General features: G+C 39.2%; 1 protein-coding gene across 1 annotated transcript; it reads left to right on the top strand.

Moving 5' to 3' along the window:
- Positions 1–201: 201 nt before the first annotated feature.
- ITGA6 (integrin, alpha 6) lies at positions 202–21,668 on the top strand (the record flags this gene model as incomplete). Its single annotated transcript, XM_009697611.1, has 20 exons — positions 202–239; positions 3,861–3,991; positions 4,396–4,475; positions 6,273–6,528; positions 8,048–8,179; positions 10,530–10,740; positions 11,198–11,391; positions 11,541–11,629; positions 12,387–12,514; positions 14,245–14,340; positions 14,820–14,881; positions 16,195–16,352; positions 17,436–17,591; positions 18,310–18,425; positions 19,334–19,523; positions 19,608–19,691; positions 19,893–19,972; positions 20,115–20,192; positions 20,296–20,398; positions 21,495–21,668. Coding segments are annotated over exons 3-20 (2,376 nt in total), but the record flags the coding sequence as incomplete, so codon positions are not given.
- Positions 21,669–22,205: the final 537 nt, after the last annotated feature.

Raw genomic sequence — 22,205 nt, forward strand, 5'->3', positions numbered from 1 at the left:
GAGTGTTGTTTTGGTATCTAAATACGGATTCTGGAGCCTACCTTTGGGCATTCAGACCTGAATTGAAAGTAGTGACTATAGTCCTCATACACCTTTAGGGAGAAGTTCCAGTGAATAAAATGAATCATACTGTGATCATGAGTGGTGAGAAATGAAGAACTTACTTTTGTCAGTCTTTGTTTGCAGAGGAAGTTCTTTGGTTTTAATCTCAGTGTTTCATCTGCTGATAAAAGGAGATAGCGATAGCTAGGAGAGCACCTCCTCACCCCCTCGACCCCTTTCCTTTTGCAGAAGGATATTTTGTGTGCCACTGAGAAAGCTAAAATGGAACATACAGCTCTGCAGAAAAAACTAACCCGTTTTTGGCATAAAGAGCTCAAACTTGATTAAAATTCTTCTGTTAAAACACAGCCGGGTAAGTAGCCATCCAGTAATGACTGGAATGTGTCCTCAGTCTGGAAGGACTCTGTTGAGCACGTAGCACAGCTTACTGTGCAAGCTGATTCATTGGGACTGCTGCAGTCATGCTGAAATTCACACTGGTGCGTGATCCATGTCATACTTCCCTAGTTCCATGCACACTTTTATTTTGAAATGAAGTAATTTGGCTTCTATAATAGAATTATGATATTTCAGGTGTGCCTCTTGAACAAGAAGGTGAACAGCAGCTCTGTTGGTCACAAGTCACAGTGTGCTTGATGGGGGATTTTTATGTTTTGCTTGATTTATTCAGCCAAAGATCAGATGCACGTGGCTTTCTCACATTCCTAATAATGTTGATAATCCTTATAACGTTGATAATCCGCATCATCTTTAGTAACCTGTCTTGCAGAACCTGGAAACATAGGTTTAGTCTTCTCTGCTGCAGTCTTTGGGGCAGATAAGTAATGAAGAAGTATAAAGGAGTTATGTCACTTTTTAATGGGTCTTTGGCTGCTACTTGAAAATACGTTTGTGGATTTACCATGGTATCTACCTGAACTGATCTAATCCTTTGCAAGCGCCTGCTCATAGTGTGTGCTACTATTGAACTGTGCGGTCAATAAGGACTTGCAGTGATGTACCTAACAGGATTCAAGATTTTTGTGTTTGATGAGCCTTGAAGATTAGTGACAGGATTCCTGACAAAAGTTCTTTGAAATCTGGAGGGTTTTTAATAAGTCTACTTTGAAATGCTTTGTTTACAGTGGAAAATAACTTATGCAAAATTAGGGGAAAGTAGATTGGGACAGGAGGTATCGGCGCTGGGAAGAATCTAAGGTCACCTGTTTCCTTTGAGCTCATGTTGGATTGATGCTTTGTGTTGTGTGTGTTTTTTTTGGTGTGTGTTTTTTTTTTTTTTTTTTAAGAAGGCTCACAATTGCATTTTTCATCTGTTGATTTCAACAAGTGCATGTTTGAGATGCCATTGAATGTTTGAGGCATCTTATGTCAGGTTGCACATCCTTCCACTTTATCTTCTGTTGGCTACACTGTTTATTGCCTGATGCCTCAGTAGGTCTTCCCTTTGGCTGAATTGTCATCAAGATCATGGTCACATCATGGTATGTTGTAAAAGGTATCATTTAGCTAGGGAGGTGAGAAGAAGAAAAGAACAGGGTCATAATTTTCTTGACACCACTGCTGTCAGTAGTACGAAGATGAGTGAATTAAACCAAATTTAAAATTAAATTAAATTTAAAATTAAATTAAACCGAAGTATTTAAATTCCAGAAGCTTTTAGTTGTGTTCAAAATGTTGAAACAAAAGGTTTCTGATCAAATTTCTGTAAGTGAAATTAAATGTTATTTTTATGCCCCCAAACTTTGAATGAAAAAGTAGAAAGAATAAAAATTTCTGTAAGTTAGGAAATCAGTGCCTCTACTTTCTTAAATTTATCATTGTTTATATTAAAAAACAGCAAAAACCAAACCAACTCATCTGTCTTTCCCTGGGGGTTAACAGAACTGAGGAGAAAATATATCTATTCCCACGTTAGGAATAGCTCAGAAACAGATGCTTTGCAAAAGAATTACTCCAAGAGATTACAGTTAAATGTACTGTTGCCAAAATTAGAAAATGAAGTTATTAATGGCTTTTCTAAAAGCGTGGTTGTTTAGATTACAAACTCTTGTGATGACTGCTATGTTTCTGAAAAAATCCTTGAAAAAGATGCCAGGCAGATGTAGGGGGAAAAGTAGGAAACACTTTAAACCAAAACCTACCCACACTGTGTGTCCCGATTTTGTGTGTACATCAGTCAAAAGCAAATACTTTACCTGAAGGTTTTGCCATTCAGGGTGTTACCTTCATGAGGGCAAATTATGGATTGTGGGAGCATTTATTTCTATGAAAGTGATGAGAACTTGGCTGTTTGACAATACAGATGTAATTTTCTGTTTTAAAAAAAGCGTGTTTTCTCATAATACATCAATTTCATTTTGTGCCTCACTACTTTAGTGACGTTGAATTAACATTTTTTTAGTAACAAAAATTATGTATTGATCTTAACTGATCCAGTCTTAACTATTTAGATAGGAATAAAAGTGAGTCGTCTTTTTAGTAAGAAAAACATTCTGAGGGACAGCAGTGTGCTTTGTCGCACTGCTGCTATAAAGCATGCAGAAATGCTTTTCTCTCAAGCAAAACTCTCTAGCTGAAGCCTTAAGGAGGGTCTGAGTTCTTCTTTGAGCCTTTCTGGATCCAACTATAGTCCCAGCTTTGCCCTCCTTGATGCTGTCATGTCAGGAATCTCTTCTCTCAAATGTTTTGTACCAGGGTCAGGAAGCACATGGAGTCTGGTTCAGCATCCATCCATCATACCTGCTGTGTTGCACCTATCCACACGCTGTTCTCTGATCCTTGTTTTTTCAGCTGAGCATGATGTTTCTGCCACAAACTGTTACATACTGGTTGTTATTAGTTTCAGTTAGCCGCTTGAGAGGCAGCTGTGCTTTGTGTGTGTGTGACGTTTCAAAGAAACATAGACAATGTAAGAATTTTTTTGGCTGAAAACCCTTATTTTGCAAGTAAATATGTCTACTGGTGATTTTGTGATAATACTCATGGGGGACAGTTGATACAGGAAAAAGATTGGCTTTACTCAGTTTTTAAAATAAGGACCTTCACATTTGGTTACAAGAAATGTGTCTAATGAAGACTCATTAGAGTGACCTTTTTATAAGAGAAATAAGTCCTTTGTGGGAATGACCTGTTCTTGATGAGAGATTTGTTGGAGAAAAATGTTTTCAGCTTCAAAGTGGAGTATCTGGCCAAAGGAGCGGAGAGGGGGAACACACATTTGCACAGAGCCTGGAATAGTTCAGTGAACACTTGCTTGGGCTGGGAGGGATCTTGTTTTGCTTGGTGGGTTGGAGAGATTAGAGTGCCTGTAAATTCAGCCGAACAGTGGCACAGGACTGGCATAAAACTAGAAGACAGCCCGAAAGAACTTGTATTCACTGTTGGGGGAGTTTGCGGTCATTTTAGTAACAATATTTTTCCTACCTTTACCAACAGTTTCTAGTAAGGCAAAAAATACCCTACTTGACTCCCTGATAGAAGGATGGTTTTTGCAAAACTGCCAGACACCTACTTTTTTTTAATCAACCACTCTCGGTGAACATTGCAACAATAATAGCAGTAATAACAATACATTTACTGGTTTGCAGGTCCAGTAATTACAGAACTATTACTGCTTTTACAGCCCCCCTCCTCTCTTTTTTTTTTTTTTTTTAAAGAACAGTGCTGTGATGTAGCTTTTCATCCATCTTCAAATGTTTGCACGTCAAACCTCTAGCAACACAGTGAAAACACCTCCTGATTCTGTTGCCTTCATCTTTTCTAATATTCCCTCTACAGATCCCTTGAAATTACTTCTCTTAATTGCTGGTTGGAGCTCCTCGGGAAAAGGCCTTTCCATCCCAACAAGCCAACAGAACAGGAGGGTTGTACAGCTGTGACATCGCATCTCCAAATACACGCTGCACACGGGTCATATTTGATGAGGAGAGTGAGTTATTCAGCACTTTTGTTTTGGATTGAAACAGTTGTCTGATTTTTCTTAGTTGATGTGGTCCTTTCCAGAGGCAGTGTATCAGACAGTTGCTTCTGTGGATTTATACATAACTTTTTTTTGCATCGGAGTAAGTTGTAGCTTAATTGCTAAGATAGCATGAGATGCTTAAATCTTGGTAGATTTGGATGTTCTTACTCTTTTGTAAATTGATGTGACATGAAGTCATATGCTAGAAAGGTTTAATAAAATGGATGTTATCAGTGATAAAATGTACAGACACTGCCACCTGCAGACTGTCTCCGGTACTGTATGAAGTGCCTGTCCTGACAGGGACTTTAAAAAAAAAGAAAAAAGTAGTTAACTGTTAATATTTGAAGCTGTATTATGGTACTTTGCAGCTGACCCAAAGATGGAGAGTAAAGAAGACCAGTGGATGGGTGTAACTGTCCAAAGTCAGGGGCCAGGAGGAAATGTGGTGGTAAGTCTGAAGAACTAACTTACAAAAACATTTTGGGACTACGGTAAATATTCTGAGTGTTTTGTATTTCTGTGCAGCTTTCTGAAAGGTAACTTTCCTGTGTTTACTCCTGTGATTTTTTTTGTAATGACTTACATGTTTCCCTAGTGAAGACACTTGATATTCTAAGAGCTTTAAATTATTTTTTGAACTGTGAGTTAGCCTTTCTTTATAATCTTTGTAACAATCTAGGATGGACAGTTCATTTTCAGGATGTCCACTTATTTTTTTGTGATATACATGTTTTTTCTTTTAAATACCACTGGCTACAGAAATAGGGAAAAATAGTGTGATATGGTTGTAAAAGTAGGAGACCTGTTTTCTAAGATGATCAACCTCATTTTAACTTTCATCAGGGATTTTGACTGAGTTGCCTCTATGAATTAATGCAGTCATTGCACTGCAGTAAGACTACTAGCTATTCTTTATTTTATACAATACACAGAGAAAAAGCTTTTAGGAGTTACCAGCGAATGGTACTTTTTTAGCTGTCTCTTGGTTAAATAAACCTCTCGTGGTGCTGCAGGATACCAGCTACATCATAAAATGGGTGTGCAGTGAAGCTTCCCCATCTAGTTATATTCTTGCAGGTTAATGTCACTGCTTCCAAAACTGGAGGCAGGCAACTTCAGGATGTGAATCTGGAGTTATTTAAGGATACAGAGGCAGTAATAACTTGCTTCAGTCTGCCTTAGAACCCAAAGGGGAGAAGAGCAGACAGAAAGAGTCCTACTTTTTGAATAATTAATCATCAATTAATGCTGTCTTGTTTCTTCTGAGAAGGAACTTCTCTTTGTAAGTGATAAGTGGGAAATGCACTTACTAGATAAGGTGTGGGCAGCCTGAACGTCACTCTGCAGCAGGGCAGTACTGCAGTGCTCTAAGTGTGGAGCAGCTGGGTGCTTGCTTAATAGTTAAGCCTTGATAGGAACCATAGAAAAGGTATGTCAGCTGAGGAAACCTGGCTGGCTTGTGCTTTTCACACACCTACTACATCTGGTTCTGCAAAAAACACTGCTGGCAGAGGGGTTTGATTGTTCCATCTCTTTTGACAGTGGTTTGGTGGTTACATTACTTAACCCAGTGGTTATTCATCCTTTGGGTTAAATATTTTAGTAGAATTCCATTCCCTGGTGAACAGTCTAAAAGGTTAAGGAACAGGTGGTGCTTGGTGCTGCTGCTTTGTCCCAGTGACAGTTACCCTGTAAGCAGAATATTCGATGTAGGAACAACTTCCCTCCCCCTCCTCTTTACTGGAAAAGCTTTCACCATCTGCTTTGTGGCACTTTTCTGGAAGAGGTGAGTTCTGAATAGTCTCAGGTAGATGGTAGTTGAACCAGGTTCTCGTGTCCTGCAGAAGTGTGTAAGTCATTTAACTCTGACAGCTGTGGGGAAACACAGCCACCTCTTTCTTTGAGAGATAGGGTGGTTCCTTCCTCACTTCTGGAAAGAGAGGGATTGGGTATCAGGGATGGCTTTAGGGCTAAAAACCCTAAATTCCCCAGAGAATAGGGATTCAAGCATGCGGCCTTCCTCAGCCATGAAGCTGGTTGCTCTGACTTGTATCCGTAACACCCAACTTTTCCCATACGATGCCCACAGGGAACAGTGGACTCTCCCTGCATTGCAACATGAGTGTGTCTACAGGGTGACTTACAGCATTGCTGGCATGAAGTATTGCTAAAGGAGGCAGCCTTCTCCGATGACTTGCATACAAACATGCAGAAAGCATCATTTACTGTTTCTTCTGTCTTGCAGACATGTGCACATCGCTATGAGAAAAGGCAGTATGTAAACACAGTGCAGGAAACCCGGGATATCATTGGAAGGTGCTATGTCCTGAGCCAGGATCTCACTATTAAGGATGATATGGATAACGGCGTATGGAGTTTTTGTGATGGTCGTTTAAGAGGCCATGAGAAGTTTGGTTCCTGTCAGCAAGGTGTTGCTGCTACTTTTACTAGAGACTATCACTATATTGTGTTTGGTGCCCCAGGCACTTACAATTGGAAAGGTACGACCTGGCTTCCTTCCTGCCTACCCTTCGCGTTTCCTCTGAGAGTGCTCACAAGGGTTGCATCCCAAGTTTTAAATTTTTTTTTTTTTTTTTTTTGGAGGGGGGAGGGGATACTAGGGATCTAGTGATTTTACCCTGTTTTCACAAAATGCTATGCTCCTGTATCAAAAGTATTTACTGAAGTTCTTGTAAATATCTTTGAGGGAGTACTTACAAGTGGATAATGGAACTCTGCATGTATGTACAGCAAATTTTCCCCTTATTAGTCTTAATCTTACGGTGGGATTGAGTGCTTGCTTTGAGACTTCCATACTGGAACAAATTACTGTATTATTTTGAAGTTATTTGACCAACTTTTTTTCCTGCATTTGAATACATGTTAGACAGCTGCACTGAGATCTTTGTTTATCCTGCAGTATTCTCCACTTTATTCTCTGTGAAGTCTGTGGAAAGTAGTACTTCCCAAATTAAATACTAGAGGATTGCAGAAAGATAACTGAACAGAGCAGTACTACATACTATTCATATCTAAATCCATGGATATCCATGTAAAATTCCATGGATAACCTGTCTAAGAGCCAAGTACTCTCTGTCATCTAGGAGATACTCCAAAATTTAAGGGAAAAACCCCATAGATTTTTCTCTTAGTTTATATTGAGAAGCATCTAAATGGCCAGCTCTGTCTCTTTTTCTTAAAGTGATTTTTCCCGCTGCACTGTATTACACCAACAGCTGTAAATACTTCTCCCTTTAGAACATCTGATCCTCGAACCATTAAATTTTTTCCCCTCGTACACCTGTGCCTGCTATATGAACCATGCAAAATCTTTTGAGTTAAGCTCTGGCACAAGGTGTACTTGAGTGAAAACTTAATCTTCCACATATCTGTCAACAAAATCTGACCAAACTGAAACAGCATATTGAGTTCAGACACTGTTCTACTTTATTTCAGAGAAGTGCTATGACAGTGTATCAGTCATAAGAGTACTCTTTTGTATCATGGAAAAACATGTTGGTGCTTGCCAAAATGTTAAATGTGCCTGTTGATAAAAGGGAAGCGCGTGTTTTATCGGAACAATATCTCTTTTCCCCTTAAATAATGTTTTCTAAATATATGACTGGTGTTTGTCATAGCTGAACAGTAAAAAAAAATTTTTTTTGTATTCTGATGTACTTACCTCCCTTTTAAAAGACACTTTATGAGGTTAAGAACTGTGGGGTGAGGGTGGTTCCTGACCAAGTTGGTTCCGTGTTTTTGTTGAGAATTTTCCTAGTATCCCATGTTTTCCAGATCATTGCATGGCTTCTCTGTAGAGCAGCGTGAGATTCTGGCACACAGATAGAAATTCATTGCCTTTTGAAAATGCTTTCACCCAGTGCACTGTTCAGTGTTTGTCCCATTTAAACAGCAGTCACTATCTCATTCATTGTAATTAATGTTAGTTGGGAACCATTTATCTGTTATTTTTCTGCCTTACCATTCATTTGCTTTTATTTTATCATTTCATTTCTTCAGGGGTGGTTCGTGCAGAGCAAAAGAATCAGACATTTTATGATCTGGGTATCTTTGATGATGGGCCTTACGAAGTTGGTGATGAGAGCCGCCAAGATAAGAATCTAGTTCCAGTTCCAGCTAACAGTTACTTAGGTAGGATTAAGTACATATGGTAAATGTCTTTAGGCTTCTTAAACATTGTGATCCCAGCCTGGTGCAATGATATGAAATGGGAGCAGAAAATCCTTCATTTGTGGACCCTATAACATGTTAACCATTTTGGATAATTCACATCTCCCTCCACATCTATAGGCCAGTGTAAGGTGATAACGCTGCTGAGGTACCTAGAAGAGCTGCTAATGTAATGAGAGATTTAAGAGCTGTGATGAGGACCTACGGATTCTCAGGGAGGGATTATAATCGCTCTAATGGCGAAGTACAGTGCATGGATCTGTCGTCCTTAGTCACAGGGTCTCTGCCACGTGGTATCAGAAGGTTTATTAAAACTTGAGTTTCTGGATGTAACTGTTAAGACTGCAGTTTCTCCTTCCTGGTAGGTGAGTGCAATTTTCTTATTCTTCCAAGTTTTTAAAACTCCAGTGGCCTTTTTACAGGCCTCTAAAATACCATAACATGAGTAGTGTTTGTATCTTAAGTGTGTGTGTTGCAGGAGGCAAGTCTCTTGCACTTTGTGCACGCACAAAAGAAGAAACATGCCCTTAGGCCAGTGGATGTTACTGTAGACCAGTGAGATACATGGGTGCAGAGAAGAAGCTATGCTGCATTTTTGGAAAGGCTTCAAGTGTAAAAGACCTTTTCTGTTCTAGTGCACGTTTCTGTGGCATATTGGTCCACTGCTTTTGGCATGCGCAACAAATACAATTTTGGCAACTTGAAACTAGAATTCCTGTGTGAGTGGTGGAAAGCTGAACAAGTGGAAAGGGCGTTGCTAATACAAAAAGTAAAAGCAAGTCAAGAAAAGAGCAAACTTGGAGCTACGTATCTGTTAGAAGAAACAGAACATAGACTTCCATTAAATATCAGCAGCAATTACTGGGTGTGGAAAAAAACAACAACTCGTAAGCGCTTACATTAGAAAGACAAGCTGAGAGCCTCTTCTGGTGAAGTAGGAATTGGTAAGGTGAGGAGTGCTGTGAGGGTGTATTTTGCTGTGAGCAGAGTAATACTGACTTTTTGTAGTTTCATGACAAATGCTTTTATCTCCTGAATGTAAATGCTGCCTTTGATTTGTCACAATCAAAACCACTTCCAGGCAAGCCTGCTGTTCCCTGGCATTGCTGTTCCCTGTTTAGACAGTAAATAAACACAGTTATAGCTGCTTTGCTTAACTACTTTTTTTTTCTCTTCAATCTGTCACTCATGTTTACAGGTCTTCTATTTTTGACAGCTGTGTCTGATACTCATCCAGATCAGTTTGTGTACAAAACATTGCCTCCCGGCATACAGGTGGACAAATCGGTGGATGTAATGATGAATAGCTACTTAGGTTTGTGACCACTGGAGGTGGCAGCATCTGGTCAGACATGATCTCCAGACCTTTGACATGATCCTCTCCCCTCCACCCCCCCTCATCTCAAATACATTGCAAGTAAAAGCATGTAGAAACAGGGATTCAGATGAAGAGGAGCTTGCAAAATAACACGGCTTCAGAGAAACGCCGATTTGTCATGCGTTTCTCCAAACCCTCTCATCCTTCCCCCAGCTGGGACTCCCTGAATGTTTGTGAAACTGCCCCATCGTGAATTGCTGTAATTGAGAATTTTCATAGTAGTGGTGAAGGGTTTCAGAAGGGAGATTTCTATGTGCTGGTAGTATCTTTCTTCCTTGCAATGTATGTAATTTTCTACTTTGGCCTTTATTGGATATGTTGGTATATGCAGTCTATTCTTTTAACTCAGTTTTTCATATATTCTAAAATGTATTGAGTTTTATAAAGAATACATAAGACTAAATTAATTTGAATGTGTCCTTTAGGGCTGCATTAAATCAAAATGGCCTATTTCACCATTACTGTGTAAGGTGATTCTCAAATACTGTATACATCATTCATGTAAAATACTGTGCTTGTGTGGTACATTTTGCATGTTTGCAATAGAATGAGACTGACTTATACTTAGGAAGTTTTATAATAATTTTGCCAGAGGTGAAATACTCAAGCTATATTCAAGTGGTAAGGTATAGTCATTCCTGAGCTGGTAGGTTTAAAAATGATCTTGTGTTTGGTGTCTGTGAAAAGTAGATCTGAGTGAGCAATGAAATAATATGTTTTGTGGGGCAAACACTTTAATGTATGGAGGAGTGTAGAGTTGTAAACGTGCATCCACCAGTCCAAACAGAAGTGGAGAATTCCCAGTATATCATGCTCTGTTTTAGACAAACCTTCTATTCAATATACCACTTTAATATAGTAGGGGAACTTGTTTTTCCTGTTGACAATACAAGATGTTAGTTTGTTTATATTTTATTTCTTTCTCTGGTAAAGGTTTCTCTTTGGACTCTGGTAAAGGAATTGTCTCCCAAGATGAGATGACTTTTGTGTCTGGTGCCCCAAGAGCCAACCACAGCGGAGCAGTGGTTTTACTGAAAAAAGAGAAAAATCAGCGAGCACTTTCACTTGAGCACATGTTTGAAGGAGAAGGGCTGGCCTCTTCTTTTGGCTATGATGTTGCTGTTGTGGATCTCAACAGTGACGGGTATGGCCTTGGTTAACTCCTGCTGCCTGTATAATGAGGGATCGCAATCTCGTTTATTTCTGCTTTGGTGTTTCACATTAGAAATACAAGGAATGCCAAATCCCATCTTCCATGTTCTGTTGGAGGAAACGGCAAGCTTCTTGGAGAACCTTCCAGGACACAGTCTAATTACAGAAAACAGTTTTATTATGAATTTAAACAATTAGTGTAAACAAAGAAAGGAAAAATAAATCTCATACCCAAAGAAGGCCCTAGAAGATCCTTGTATGTCACAAAGGGAATATAATCAGCTGGTAGTATCAGTGGAGCTGTTGTTGCTCAACCAGTTTAATGTACATTTTAGTCTTTTTGGCAGCTCTTTGGCTAGCTGACCTGCAGATCACAGTCTGATTGGTTATTTTTCACAGTTAATCTGTAAAACCACTGTTTGTTTGGTTTTTTTTTCTTTAATTGTAAGATGGCAAGACATTGTTGTTGGAGCCCCGCAGTATTTTGACAGAAGTGGAGATATTGGTGGTGCTGTGTACATCTACATTAACCAACAAGGCAAATGGGAAGGAGTAAAACCTGTTCGCTTAAATGGAACCACTGACTCCATGTTTGGTCTCGCAGTTGAAAATGTTGGGGACATTAATCAGGATGGATATCCAGGTGAGTGAAAAATGATTACGATTAAAATGTATGTGATTTTATTTTTTTTTTTTTGCTAATGCTAGACTTGAAACATCTTACCCTTATCGTGATTGCAAGCTGCAGAAAGAGTAAGAATGGTTTTAGATGTTGCAACTTCTTTTCAACAGATATTGCAGTAGGGGCTCCATACGATGGTTTTGGCAAAGTATACATTTATCATGGATCCAAGAATGGAATAAATACAAACCCAGCACAGGTAATGAAATGACTTTGGCTATCTAGAATTAGCCTTGCACACAACTAAAGGAATGACAGGCCTATCCATCTTCTCTCTTTCCATTACTATTGGGGTGGTGGGTAGGCAGAAAAGTCACAGGACCCTTCAAAGATTGTGCTGCTGAGCAGGAAGATTAGGAATTCTTCATTTTAATACGCATTTTTCTTTCTGGGGCAGTCCTTTGGCACCAGTAATATGTAGAGAAGGAAAAAGGCATGTAGATGTGTATGGTTTTGGTTTTTCTGAAATAAATTTGGCAATTTGAAAACAATTAATTTCTTCATTTTCACTACTACTACTTCACTTTCTTTTTCAATAAAAAATGTTCATGCCTTTTTCTCTTCTTCTTGAGGACCACCGTGTTTAGTTTGCAAGGTAGGAGTAGAACTTGATTACACTTAGGAGAATACTGTTAGAATGCTTTCTAGAATACTTTTTCAGTTTCAAGTGCCTATACTGCGTGAATACTATAAATAAAGATAAGCTAGACAATATTTCTATGCAAAACAGTCATTTCTGGTAGTCACTGCTATTGCAAAGTAACTTCTTGGAAGAAAAGCAAATAATCTTGGCACTTCAATGTCATTTACCTGAACACAGAGGTCCTACTTCCTTGTGTCTCTTCTCTGCCTGCTCCTCCCTGCCCCTGGTCATAAGACAATAATGTTCACTTGTTACTTATTTCACTTTTATAGCATTTAAATATCTGAATTCACTCAATCTGTTTGCTCTTTAGATTCTTGATGGTGAAAAAACAGGCACCGATTTCTTTGGTTACTCTATTGCTGGAAACATGGACCTGGATAAAAATTCCTACCCTGATATTGCTGTTGGTTCCCTGTCAGATTCTGTATCTGTGTTCAGGTATTATATACAGAATGGTAACTGATTACACCAAGGTTTTCATTTTAGTTTTTTAAAAACAAACTGCTTAGAAGTACAAAAAGCTCTTAGACCTGAAGTGCATTTTTCTTTCTAGAAGTTGGAAATTCTGGGGGGAAAAAAGGTTTCTATAAATTGGTTTGTGACTTTATCCCCTCTTCTCATTGAGAAGCTGCCTTACAATCAATACAGGGTAAGAGGGTGAATGTGGACAGTGATGGTGCAGCGCTGATGCGTGTAGTATATCTGTATGCTAGCTTTTGCCCTGTGGTAACTTACGTGGATGCCCATGTCCATTGATGGAATTAAGGGTGATAAGTAATTCTTTTGCCTTAAGAAAGGAGAAGGTAATTGATACATTTGCTAGAGCTTTTGTGTTTTTGCTGCTGTTATGTAAGTCTAATCCTGCTTTATTGAAGATGGAACAAAACAAAACACCCCCCCTCTTTCATAGCTGAGGATCCAGAAGCAGTGAGGCATATGGCCTTGCTGAGGTTGCAGCAGGGTCTGTGAAACAGCTGTGAGGAAGCCCTGCAGATAGGATCCGTTTGGATTTCTGTAGCACATGCCTTAATTAGGGATGAGGTCACCGTCTTTTGCAGACCTCTGCTTTTTTCCCAGTTTAATGTACTGTTAAGTTGAATCACTAGTAGTGAGCAGGAAGAGGACATCTCGTCAGAGCTGTGAATGCTGTGTCAAGTTCAGGTCTTTGGTGGTTGCTGTCAGGTCCCAAAGGAGGAAGAGGAGCAGAAACTCCAAAACTGGTTATCTCAATTTTGGGGATGAAGACAACTCTACCTTTCAGGCAGAATGACCATTCGTACAATTCTTCTCATCATCCCATCTCTAAGGTGTATAATATCTGTGTACGTAATTGGAATGTTCTTAAATACACTGAAACAGCACCCAGCAAAAGCCACTCGCATTGCTTGCAGAAGAGAACAGAGTAGGCAGAAGGGAAGTTGATTAGATTATTAGGTGTTCTGCTTACTGAAAAGGAGCTTTAATCATTTGGTGATAAGGCAGTACAAAAACTTTTACAAAGGTGAGAACGAAAACCTTCATGGTGATGAACAGTGAAAGAGGTGGCCCAGTGAAAAGAAATTGGCTAGAAAAGGAGGAGGTGGCTTACTGGCCATTTTAAAGAACCCTTAAATGCTTTGACAAGAGCGGGATCAGGTCATTCATTTCTTCATGTGAACCATCATCTTGTCCCTTCCAAAAAGGAAGAGAAAGGAAGAAGTTGTCAGGCTGAATTACGGTTACAGCCTACATGCAGAGTCAGGAAATGAAAACATCGTTTCCCACAGCCACCCAGGCTCCCCATGAAAGCTGTTGTGAACGTTAATCTGAGTGAACTTTAGGGGCTGAATTACCGTTGGAGTGGGAACTGTTACTTTGAATTGTCTGTCTTTTATGTGTATAAAATGGCAACCCCATCATCACATTAAATGTACTCTGCTTCCCTGTCAGGTATTTAATACAATTGTACTTGTTTTTTGTGACTTGCTTTGCTTAGCTTTAAGTAGTTTTCCTTTGTTTCTAACCATTACCAAAGCCAAACTCTGTGTTTCTTGGGGTGTCTTTGTTGCAAATCAGCACAGGCATGGAGGGCATCTGGGATTCACATGAATTATTTCATTAATCTTAACAGAAACTTCTCATTTTTTTTACCCCTTCTTTTCATTCCCCATTTTTTCCCCCAAATGAAGATCTCGGCCTGTGGTAAGCATTAGAAGAAGCATTACAGTACAACCTGACAGAATTGATCTGAAGAAAAAGAACCCTGAGGACCCTAGTGAAATATGGTAAATGTAAAAAATATTATTGTATCAGAAGCCTTGGTGTATTGAGTGTTCTGTTGTCAAAATTCGTTCAGTTAGTGATGATGTTAAAGTGAAGGGATATGACAGTCATGCAGGTTAAGCAACTGTACCTACATGTGATCGTTTTGACTTCCTGAATTTGCTGCGACTACTGTGCTGAAGACAAGGTGTGGAGTAAGTTCTGTTCATAATGTCCACTTAAGACTTTTAACACTTAGAAGTATCTTAACTTGAACAGCTTTCTCATGAGTAGATGTAAGAGCAAATGCCAGAAAATTTTTTTCTAATTGCTTATTAACTGTTTTTTCTTGCTTTTTAATTCAGTTTAGTAAGCAGCAAATTACTGTTCTAGCATGAAAACCAGAGTCATAAGATTGACAGTATCAGTCAATGGATTATTAAAACTTTTCAGTTTGTTGGACCATGCCTTATTAATATTAATTTCTTGGCACTTTTTACAGGATGGATGTGAAAGCATGTTTTCAATATACTGCAAACCCCAGTGACTTAAATCCAAGAATAAGTAAGTTTTAAAAATTAGTATTTTTGATCTGTTTGTCATGTAGTTTGTTTTTTGTATTTTCTTTAGACTGTATCATGGAAGAATAGTACTCAAATTATAGTGACTCACCTCAGACTGTGACTGTCAAATTTAAAATGTGACTCCATACTAAGGTCAATCAGCTATTGCACCATCTGTATTTAGAGTAACGTGTATGTAGAGTCATGCTGGTGTGTTAAGTTCTGTGGATGACAGACTGAACTGAAGCTGTCTAGGTAATAACTGCCAGTGAGCAAATGGCTGCCATACAGACCAAAACCGTTTTGCCTCTCTAGGTTACTGCTCCTTTAGAAAATAGTTTTAAAAACCCATTTAATACATTATTAGTAAGCACTATTTCCTATTGGAGACTTACCCTATGAACCAGTGTTCTGTATTTAATGCAAATGGTTTTGCAGAAATCAGAAACTGAAATAAAAAAATTTTTGTATTAATAGGAGCCTGGAAGACGGTGCCGTAAATATAGTTCAAAAATGTAAAGCATTAGTTTCTCATGTCTCCTGTTTTTTCTCTTGTTACAATGCTGCTGTTATTACACCTCAGAAAACTGTGTAGGATTTTGAGAGGACACAGGAAGAATTTTAAGCCCAAACCTCCTTCTCCTCCTGTGTTATCCCGAATAAGGTCCTGGCCCTTCAATGGGTCAGGTGGTTCCACCTCTCAGAGGCGGCTCATGTGTGGCCGTCTGCACGCTCCTGACTCCTGGCATGCCCGGTGCTGTTCCCATCCTTGCGACATTGAACTGGCTATGTGAATACAGAGATGATTAAAAGATGCAGATCTATCAAAACATGCCTAGCATACAACTAGAGAGCTCTAGTTACACTTTCGCTTTCAGTGTTAAAATTAACAGTGTACCTTGACCTCAAAATCCTGCTGGCTGCTTCGGGGCTATTTCAGACAAAACAGAAATCGAGGACATCTGAGTCGGAGTAGAGTTTTCTGTATCAGCCCTCTGCTGGCTCCACGTCAGCCATTACAGCTCCTCCAGCCAGCTCTGCACGCTGCTGAAGTAATGGGGTGCTTTGGGAATAAAAGGATTTGGTTTAGAAGTTTCCTTTAGATACAGGCACAGGGTGTGTGGCCCGCAGCCGGAGAGGGACAAAACTGACAGATGGAGAAAGTTTTGTAAATAACTGAAAACAGTTTGTGAAGCCCAGCACTGGAACAGTGTTCTAGAATCGTGTTATAAGATCATACCAGGAGAAATTAAAGTTCTTTTTAAGAAGGTAAGGGTTCTTTTTTATAGTGACCTACTTTATTTCTTCATACAGAGATCAACTATACATTTGAAGCAGAAAATGAGAGGAGGCAGTTAGGCCTGCCATCGAGGGTACGGTTTAAAGACCACCTGTCTGATCAGTTTACTGCAAGTACAACCCTAAGGGGGCAGAACTCAAAAGAGTGTGTGACAACCAAGCTTGTATTGCAGGTAAGGCAGAATATTTTATTTTTGTTTTGTTTAGATCATTTAAAACAAAGGCATGCCTTTTTTTTTTTCAGCCTCATGATACCTTTGTATATAACTTAAGTCACATACAATATAAAGCTTCAAAACTCGAAAACAGCCATAGTTAAGTAGTGCTGTACTATTCCCTGCACACATGCTGCTCCCTCCTGTTGCTTTTCTTAACAAGTATGAATAAAAGTTGTAGCCACTGCAGCATGCTCTGGAGGTCGATAGAGCTGAACTAATTTAGAACAATGGAGAAGGAATAAATGCCAAAAATGGAGAGTGGTTTCCAACCAAAAAATTGTTACAGAATTTAACAGTGTGACTGGCTAGGAAAAGAATTTTAACCCATGGGTTTCAGAGGGGATGAACGGGCAGGACAAGAAAGCTTGGTGTGCTCTCTGACTTGGCTGCTATGCTGGCCCTTAAAAGGTGGCATTGTTCCAGGAGCTGAACAAATCCTCTATCTGTGGCTCAGCAGTAACAAGCCAGCCTCCAAGGCTGCTTTTGACCACAGGAAATGAAAGAGCTTGAACTTACGCAATAGAATCATAGAATGGTTGGGTTGGAAGGGACCTGAAAGATCATGTAGTGCCAACCCCGCTGCCATAGGCAGGGGGACCTTCCGCTAGACCAGGGTGGTTAAAAACCCAACCTGCTCAAAACCCCATCCAGCCTGGCCCTCAACACTTCCAGGGATGGGGCATCCACAGCTTCTCTGGGTAGCCTGTCCCAGTGTGTTATTTTACTGTTGCAGTGTGAATTTCACTTGCCTGAGTTACATCTGTTGTTGCCAGGAATTCGTAACGGTGACAGAAATCATCAGATTGGGAAGTCAGGAGAAAAGGAGAAAGACAGTAGTGCTAGGCTCCGTGTGTTCTTCTTGCACGTTTTTAGAAAATGCTGCATTTCCATATAGTGAATATTTTTAATACTGCAAAACATAGCAGAAAAGATTTTGCTTTACTGCTTGTTCTATAATGTATATCAAAAGCTAGTCTTTGTGTTGTTTTTTCTTCTCTGTACCATACACTAACTATATAATTTAAAATATTTTTACAGGAAAAAATTAAAGATAAGCTACGCCCCATTCCAATATCAGTCAGTGTTAAAATTGCTGGCCTGGAGTCTAGCTCACCATCGACAAGAAAAGAGAGAGCACTTCCGGATCTTATACCAATTCTAAATTCAAATGAATCTGAAACAAAGACCACAAAAGTAAGCCTTTGATACCACATTTTCCCATAAACCTGCATTTTTGATAAATCACTGAATTTTAAAGACTGTTGAAAGCTAAATTATGACCAAAGGAAATAACTGGGATGGCCCTTGGACTGGCGTCTCTCTTCTGTTTTGTTACCAACTTGTTATGAACTAGATCCTGTGTTTCTTTTGCAACAGAAGTGAAGATGGTATAGCTGCTAGTTTTTTTCCCTCTCCCCAACAAGTTTAGGAGGACACGTACTTCTGATTAAAAATGGAAATCCATCGTCTCCTGCTGTGAGCACTTGTCCCACATCACAAAATAATGTACGGTCTAATTCTTCCATGGTTAGGATGCTGTAACAGCATGAGAGCGCTGCAGCAGTGACATAAAAGAGAGGGAATACCTCGGGTAAAGATCTCATTTCCTCAGTGCTCATTGAAGAATCTGACTTAAGGATGTTTTTCATCATTAGAAGTGTACCTCTCACTTAGAATTACCTAACTCTGCCTTTTAGTCACATTTAAAGTTCTAAATTATCAGCATCAAACGCTATGTCTCACAAAGAACAACTCTCTTGACAGACAAGAAGTAAGAGTCAGGTTAAAATGTTACGCTGCCAGGGAAAGTGTCTCTGAGTTCCCTGCAGGTGCTTGATGCAGTGCACATCAGAAATCCTGTTTTAAGCTAGTATCACGTGGCATGCAGTAAAAGTGCTTTGGTTTTATTTAGGTGGAGTTCTTAAAGGAAGGATGTGGAGAAGACAATGAATGTCACAGCAATCTGAAACTTCAGTACCGGTTTTGCACTAGAGAAGGAAATGAAGACAGGTTTACTTATTTACCAATGTAAGCCTTAATTAATGTATTGCTAAAATTCAAATTATTAAGTCCTTAAAAGGACCTTTAGGAGAGGGTTTTCGGACATAGAGCAGCTTTGTTCTGTTAGTCTGGCAAACACCGCCCTGTGTAGTAGTTCTGATCAGTCAGGCTGAGGAAGGTCTGGGAGTGAGGATGAGCTTTAGAAGAGTGGTGGTACAGAGTCAAATGGATAACAAAGTGGCCACAACTGTGCAGGTGTGGGCTACAAGGAAAAAAAGTTTCTAAACTAGCCTTGCAGCAGTTTATGTATGTGATGTGTAACAGTTGTGATGCTGTATGTGATACTGTAACAGTTGTTATTGAGATGAGATTTGATTGTGAGTATGACAACACGATATACTACAGCCTAGTAGCCTAAGACAAGCAGTTACAGGGAAAGGAACAGAGAAATCATTTCACTGTCGCACACACCTAGCATCCTGCTGCATCCCTCCTCCCTGGCGGGCCAGTGAAATTAGAAAAGAGGTGTAAAACAAAGAAAAGGAAGTATGTTTACATACTGTCAACAGTCAGTCATCTTTAGCAGTGAGTGCCAAAACCACGTATACTTTACAAGAAAAAAGTAAGTCAGTAGACTTACTCAGAGAAAATTCATCACTGTTAAATGTGAGCCAGATGCAAGTGCTGGTTCAGAAATACTATGAACTCTTGATTACTTGAGGGGTGTTATCAGTCTGTTCTGTCCTGTTAACTGCTGGCCACTTTCAGAGACAAAATACCGCTCTGAGAAAACACCCTACACCATGCACGTGTTTAGGGAAGAATTACTGTAAGACCTTAATAGAGGGAATTGTATTTGGGTAAATCGTAGTAAGAAGCAAACTTTCATACGCATTTGTTTTCCTAATACACACAACCCTGTATACTCTCTGTAGTGAAAACGGCATGCCAGTGCTTGTTCTGAAAGATCAGAAAGATATTGCCCTGGAAATAACAGTGACAAACAATCCATCTGATGCAAAAAATCCACAAAAAGATGGTGAAGATGCATATGAAGCTAAACTAATTGCAACTTTTCCAGACAGTCTGACGTATTCTGCATTCAGGGAGATGAGGGGTTATCCTGTAAGTATTTTTAAGAGAAAAGATACTCAAATTTGTAAATATTTTCAGCATATTTTCACTTTTAAATGTGTTCTGTTTAATCAGGAAAAACAGCTAACATGTGGTGCTAACCAAAACGGTTCTCAAGCAGAGTGTGAACTTGGAAATCCTTTCAAAAGAAATTCCAACGTAAGTTGCACCTGTTTTACTCAAGTTATAAAATCTGATTCCTGACTGCAGTCGTCCAAAGTTTCTGTGTGTCATAACTGGAAATTTGATTTGGATCTGTCCTTTTAACTCTAGAACTTGAGGTGTATTTCCATAATATTGCATATATTAATATATTTTACAAAACATTTCTGTATTTCATGGATGTTCTTTCTTGTCTAGGTAACCTTTTACCTGATCTTAAGTACCACTAAAGTTAATGTTGATACAACAGACTTGGACATTAATCTGAAGTTGGAAACGTAAGTTTTCTTTGTGCGCACGCTATGTTTTTATACACAGTTGTAAACATTTTGAATTAATTTGTTCATTCGCAAAAGCAATTTAATAGTAAAGTGGAAACGGCTAAATTTGTGAAACAGCATTGTTTCCTTTTTGTTGTAGAACAAGCTCTCAAGTTAATTCGACTCCAATTACAGCTAGTGCTAAAGTGGTTCTTGAATTGCTTTTATCACTCACTGGGTAAGTGCTGATAGCGTAACAAATGGGGGGGGTTGGGGATGATGGTTTTGTGCAGACTTCATTAAAATCTGATTATTTTCCTTCCCCACCCCCACCTGAACAGAGTTGCTAAGCCTTCTCAGGTGTATTTTGGAGGTAACATCATTGGTGAGAGTGCTATGAAATCTGAAGATAATATTGGAAACCTCATAGAGTATGAATTCAGAGTGAGTAATTTAGATTAATGCCAACAGCTGCTTTTAGTCAAATGAACAGCTTCTCTCTTTATGCATCTGAAAACTTGGAAAAGTTCCTGGATTTAAAATTGACTTTTCTTGTCCCAAAATCTTGGCTTCCTGATCAGAACATGCAGTCTGACTGCAGACTAGAGCTTCTCTAGGCTTTGAGGTTTTACGATCATATTTTGAGGAAGTGGCCTGAGGCTGGCTGTACACCTTTTGTTTCAACAGTTCATGCACATTCAGTTGTACAGCATAAAACCCCATGCAGGTAAGGAACAAAACTTAAACCCAGAACCCCAACTGTGGCATGCCCAGATGTTGGCTGATGCCCACAGATAGCAAGTACGTGTATTTGCTGCACGCAGGATTGAGCAGGCACAAGACAACACTGCAGGAGCCACTCTGAATCTGTGGGCCTGTTTCAGAGGAGATAAATCAAGGAGAAGGCCGAGAGAGACAATTTTGGTTCTGTAAAAACTGTTTATCAGCAAGAAGAGTTGCTTTTTCTACATCATAAATGCAAGCCCCACTGTCTTTGTACATAGTAGTTTGTCAGAATTAAAGTCCATCTCTGTCAGTCCTTTACTTCCTCCTGTACCTGCGTGCATGTACTGAAGTAGAAGCAGTTAGAATATCTGTTTTAGAACTTGCTATCATGAACAGTAACACTAAGAAAACAAAAAAATCAGTTGGGAAACAACTTCCAGTCATAGGAGGGCAAGAGCTGGTTATCTTTGTGTCAAGAGTGCCTCATAAATTTGCAGTTCGCCTCAGTTATGTAACCGAATGATTTGTTAACTTGCAATTGGAGTTGTTCTTTGACATGAGAATAGATTTATAAAAATCAACAGCTTAAAGTCCGTGTTAGGGAATTTTAATCCCTACATGTTTAAGCTCCATATTTGGTTGCTATCCAAGCGTGCTAGTTTTAGTATATACTTTGCTTCGACTGTCTTTCATCTGCTTTTAAATTTCCTGTTAGCTGCATGCTTAACACTTGCCCAAGTCAGTAACATTCTTGATCAAGAAGAAAATCCCTTTTAGAAGTATTTCACAGTTTAAAGAATGTTTGTTTTAACAGGTAACTAACTTGGGCAGACCACTGAAAACATTTGGTACTGCTTCCCTGGACATACAGTGGCCGAAAGAAATTAGTAATGGCAAATGGCTGCTTTATTTGATGAAAATAGATTCCAAAGGCTTGGAAAAAGTCTCCTGTCAACCCGAGAATGAAATCAATAGTTTGCATGTTGCGGTATGTTACCCTGTCTTCTATTCATGAATTAGTACAACACGAAAACACTGCAGCATGTGATAGTAGGGCTAAGAGCTTACCTCCAAAAGCATGATTTTTTTTTTTTGTTTTGTTTTGTTTGTCTTAAGCAGCTCACAAGCACAATACGTGAACAATGTATCAAGGGTTAAGCTTATTAGGAGACGTCATAGCAGCTGATGAGGGTAATATGCTAAAGGATGGAGGCTGTGTTGTGGTGACTTTTCGCAGTGGTTACTACTTTTACATGCTCTTACAGGATGGAATTGCTGATGGCTTTAATAAATTTCATCAGCATTATTGCAATCTGATTGAATTCTTACATGGAAAACAATAAAGAACAGTAAAATAGCTTCCCAGCCTGGGGGAATTCCATGGACTCTTTTAAAGAGAAAGGGCTTGCACTTAAATTTATTTACTTGTAACAAATACAATAAAAAAAATTTCTCAAGCAAGTTTCATAGCCCTTCATTGTGGCTATCTAGCAAGATTTTTTTTCCTAAACCCTGAGGCTTCATT

Source organism: Cariama cristata, unplaced genomic scaffold (assembly GCF_000690535.1).
Source record: "Cariama cristata isolate BGI_N322 unplaced genomic scaffold, ASM69053v1 scaffold41093, whole genome shotgun sequence".
Taxonomy (NCBI): Eukaryota; Metazoa; Chordata; class Aves; order Cariamiformes; family Cariamidae; genus Cariama; species Cariama cristata.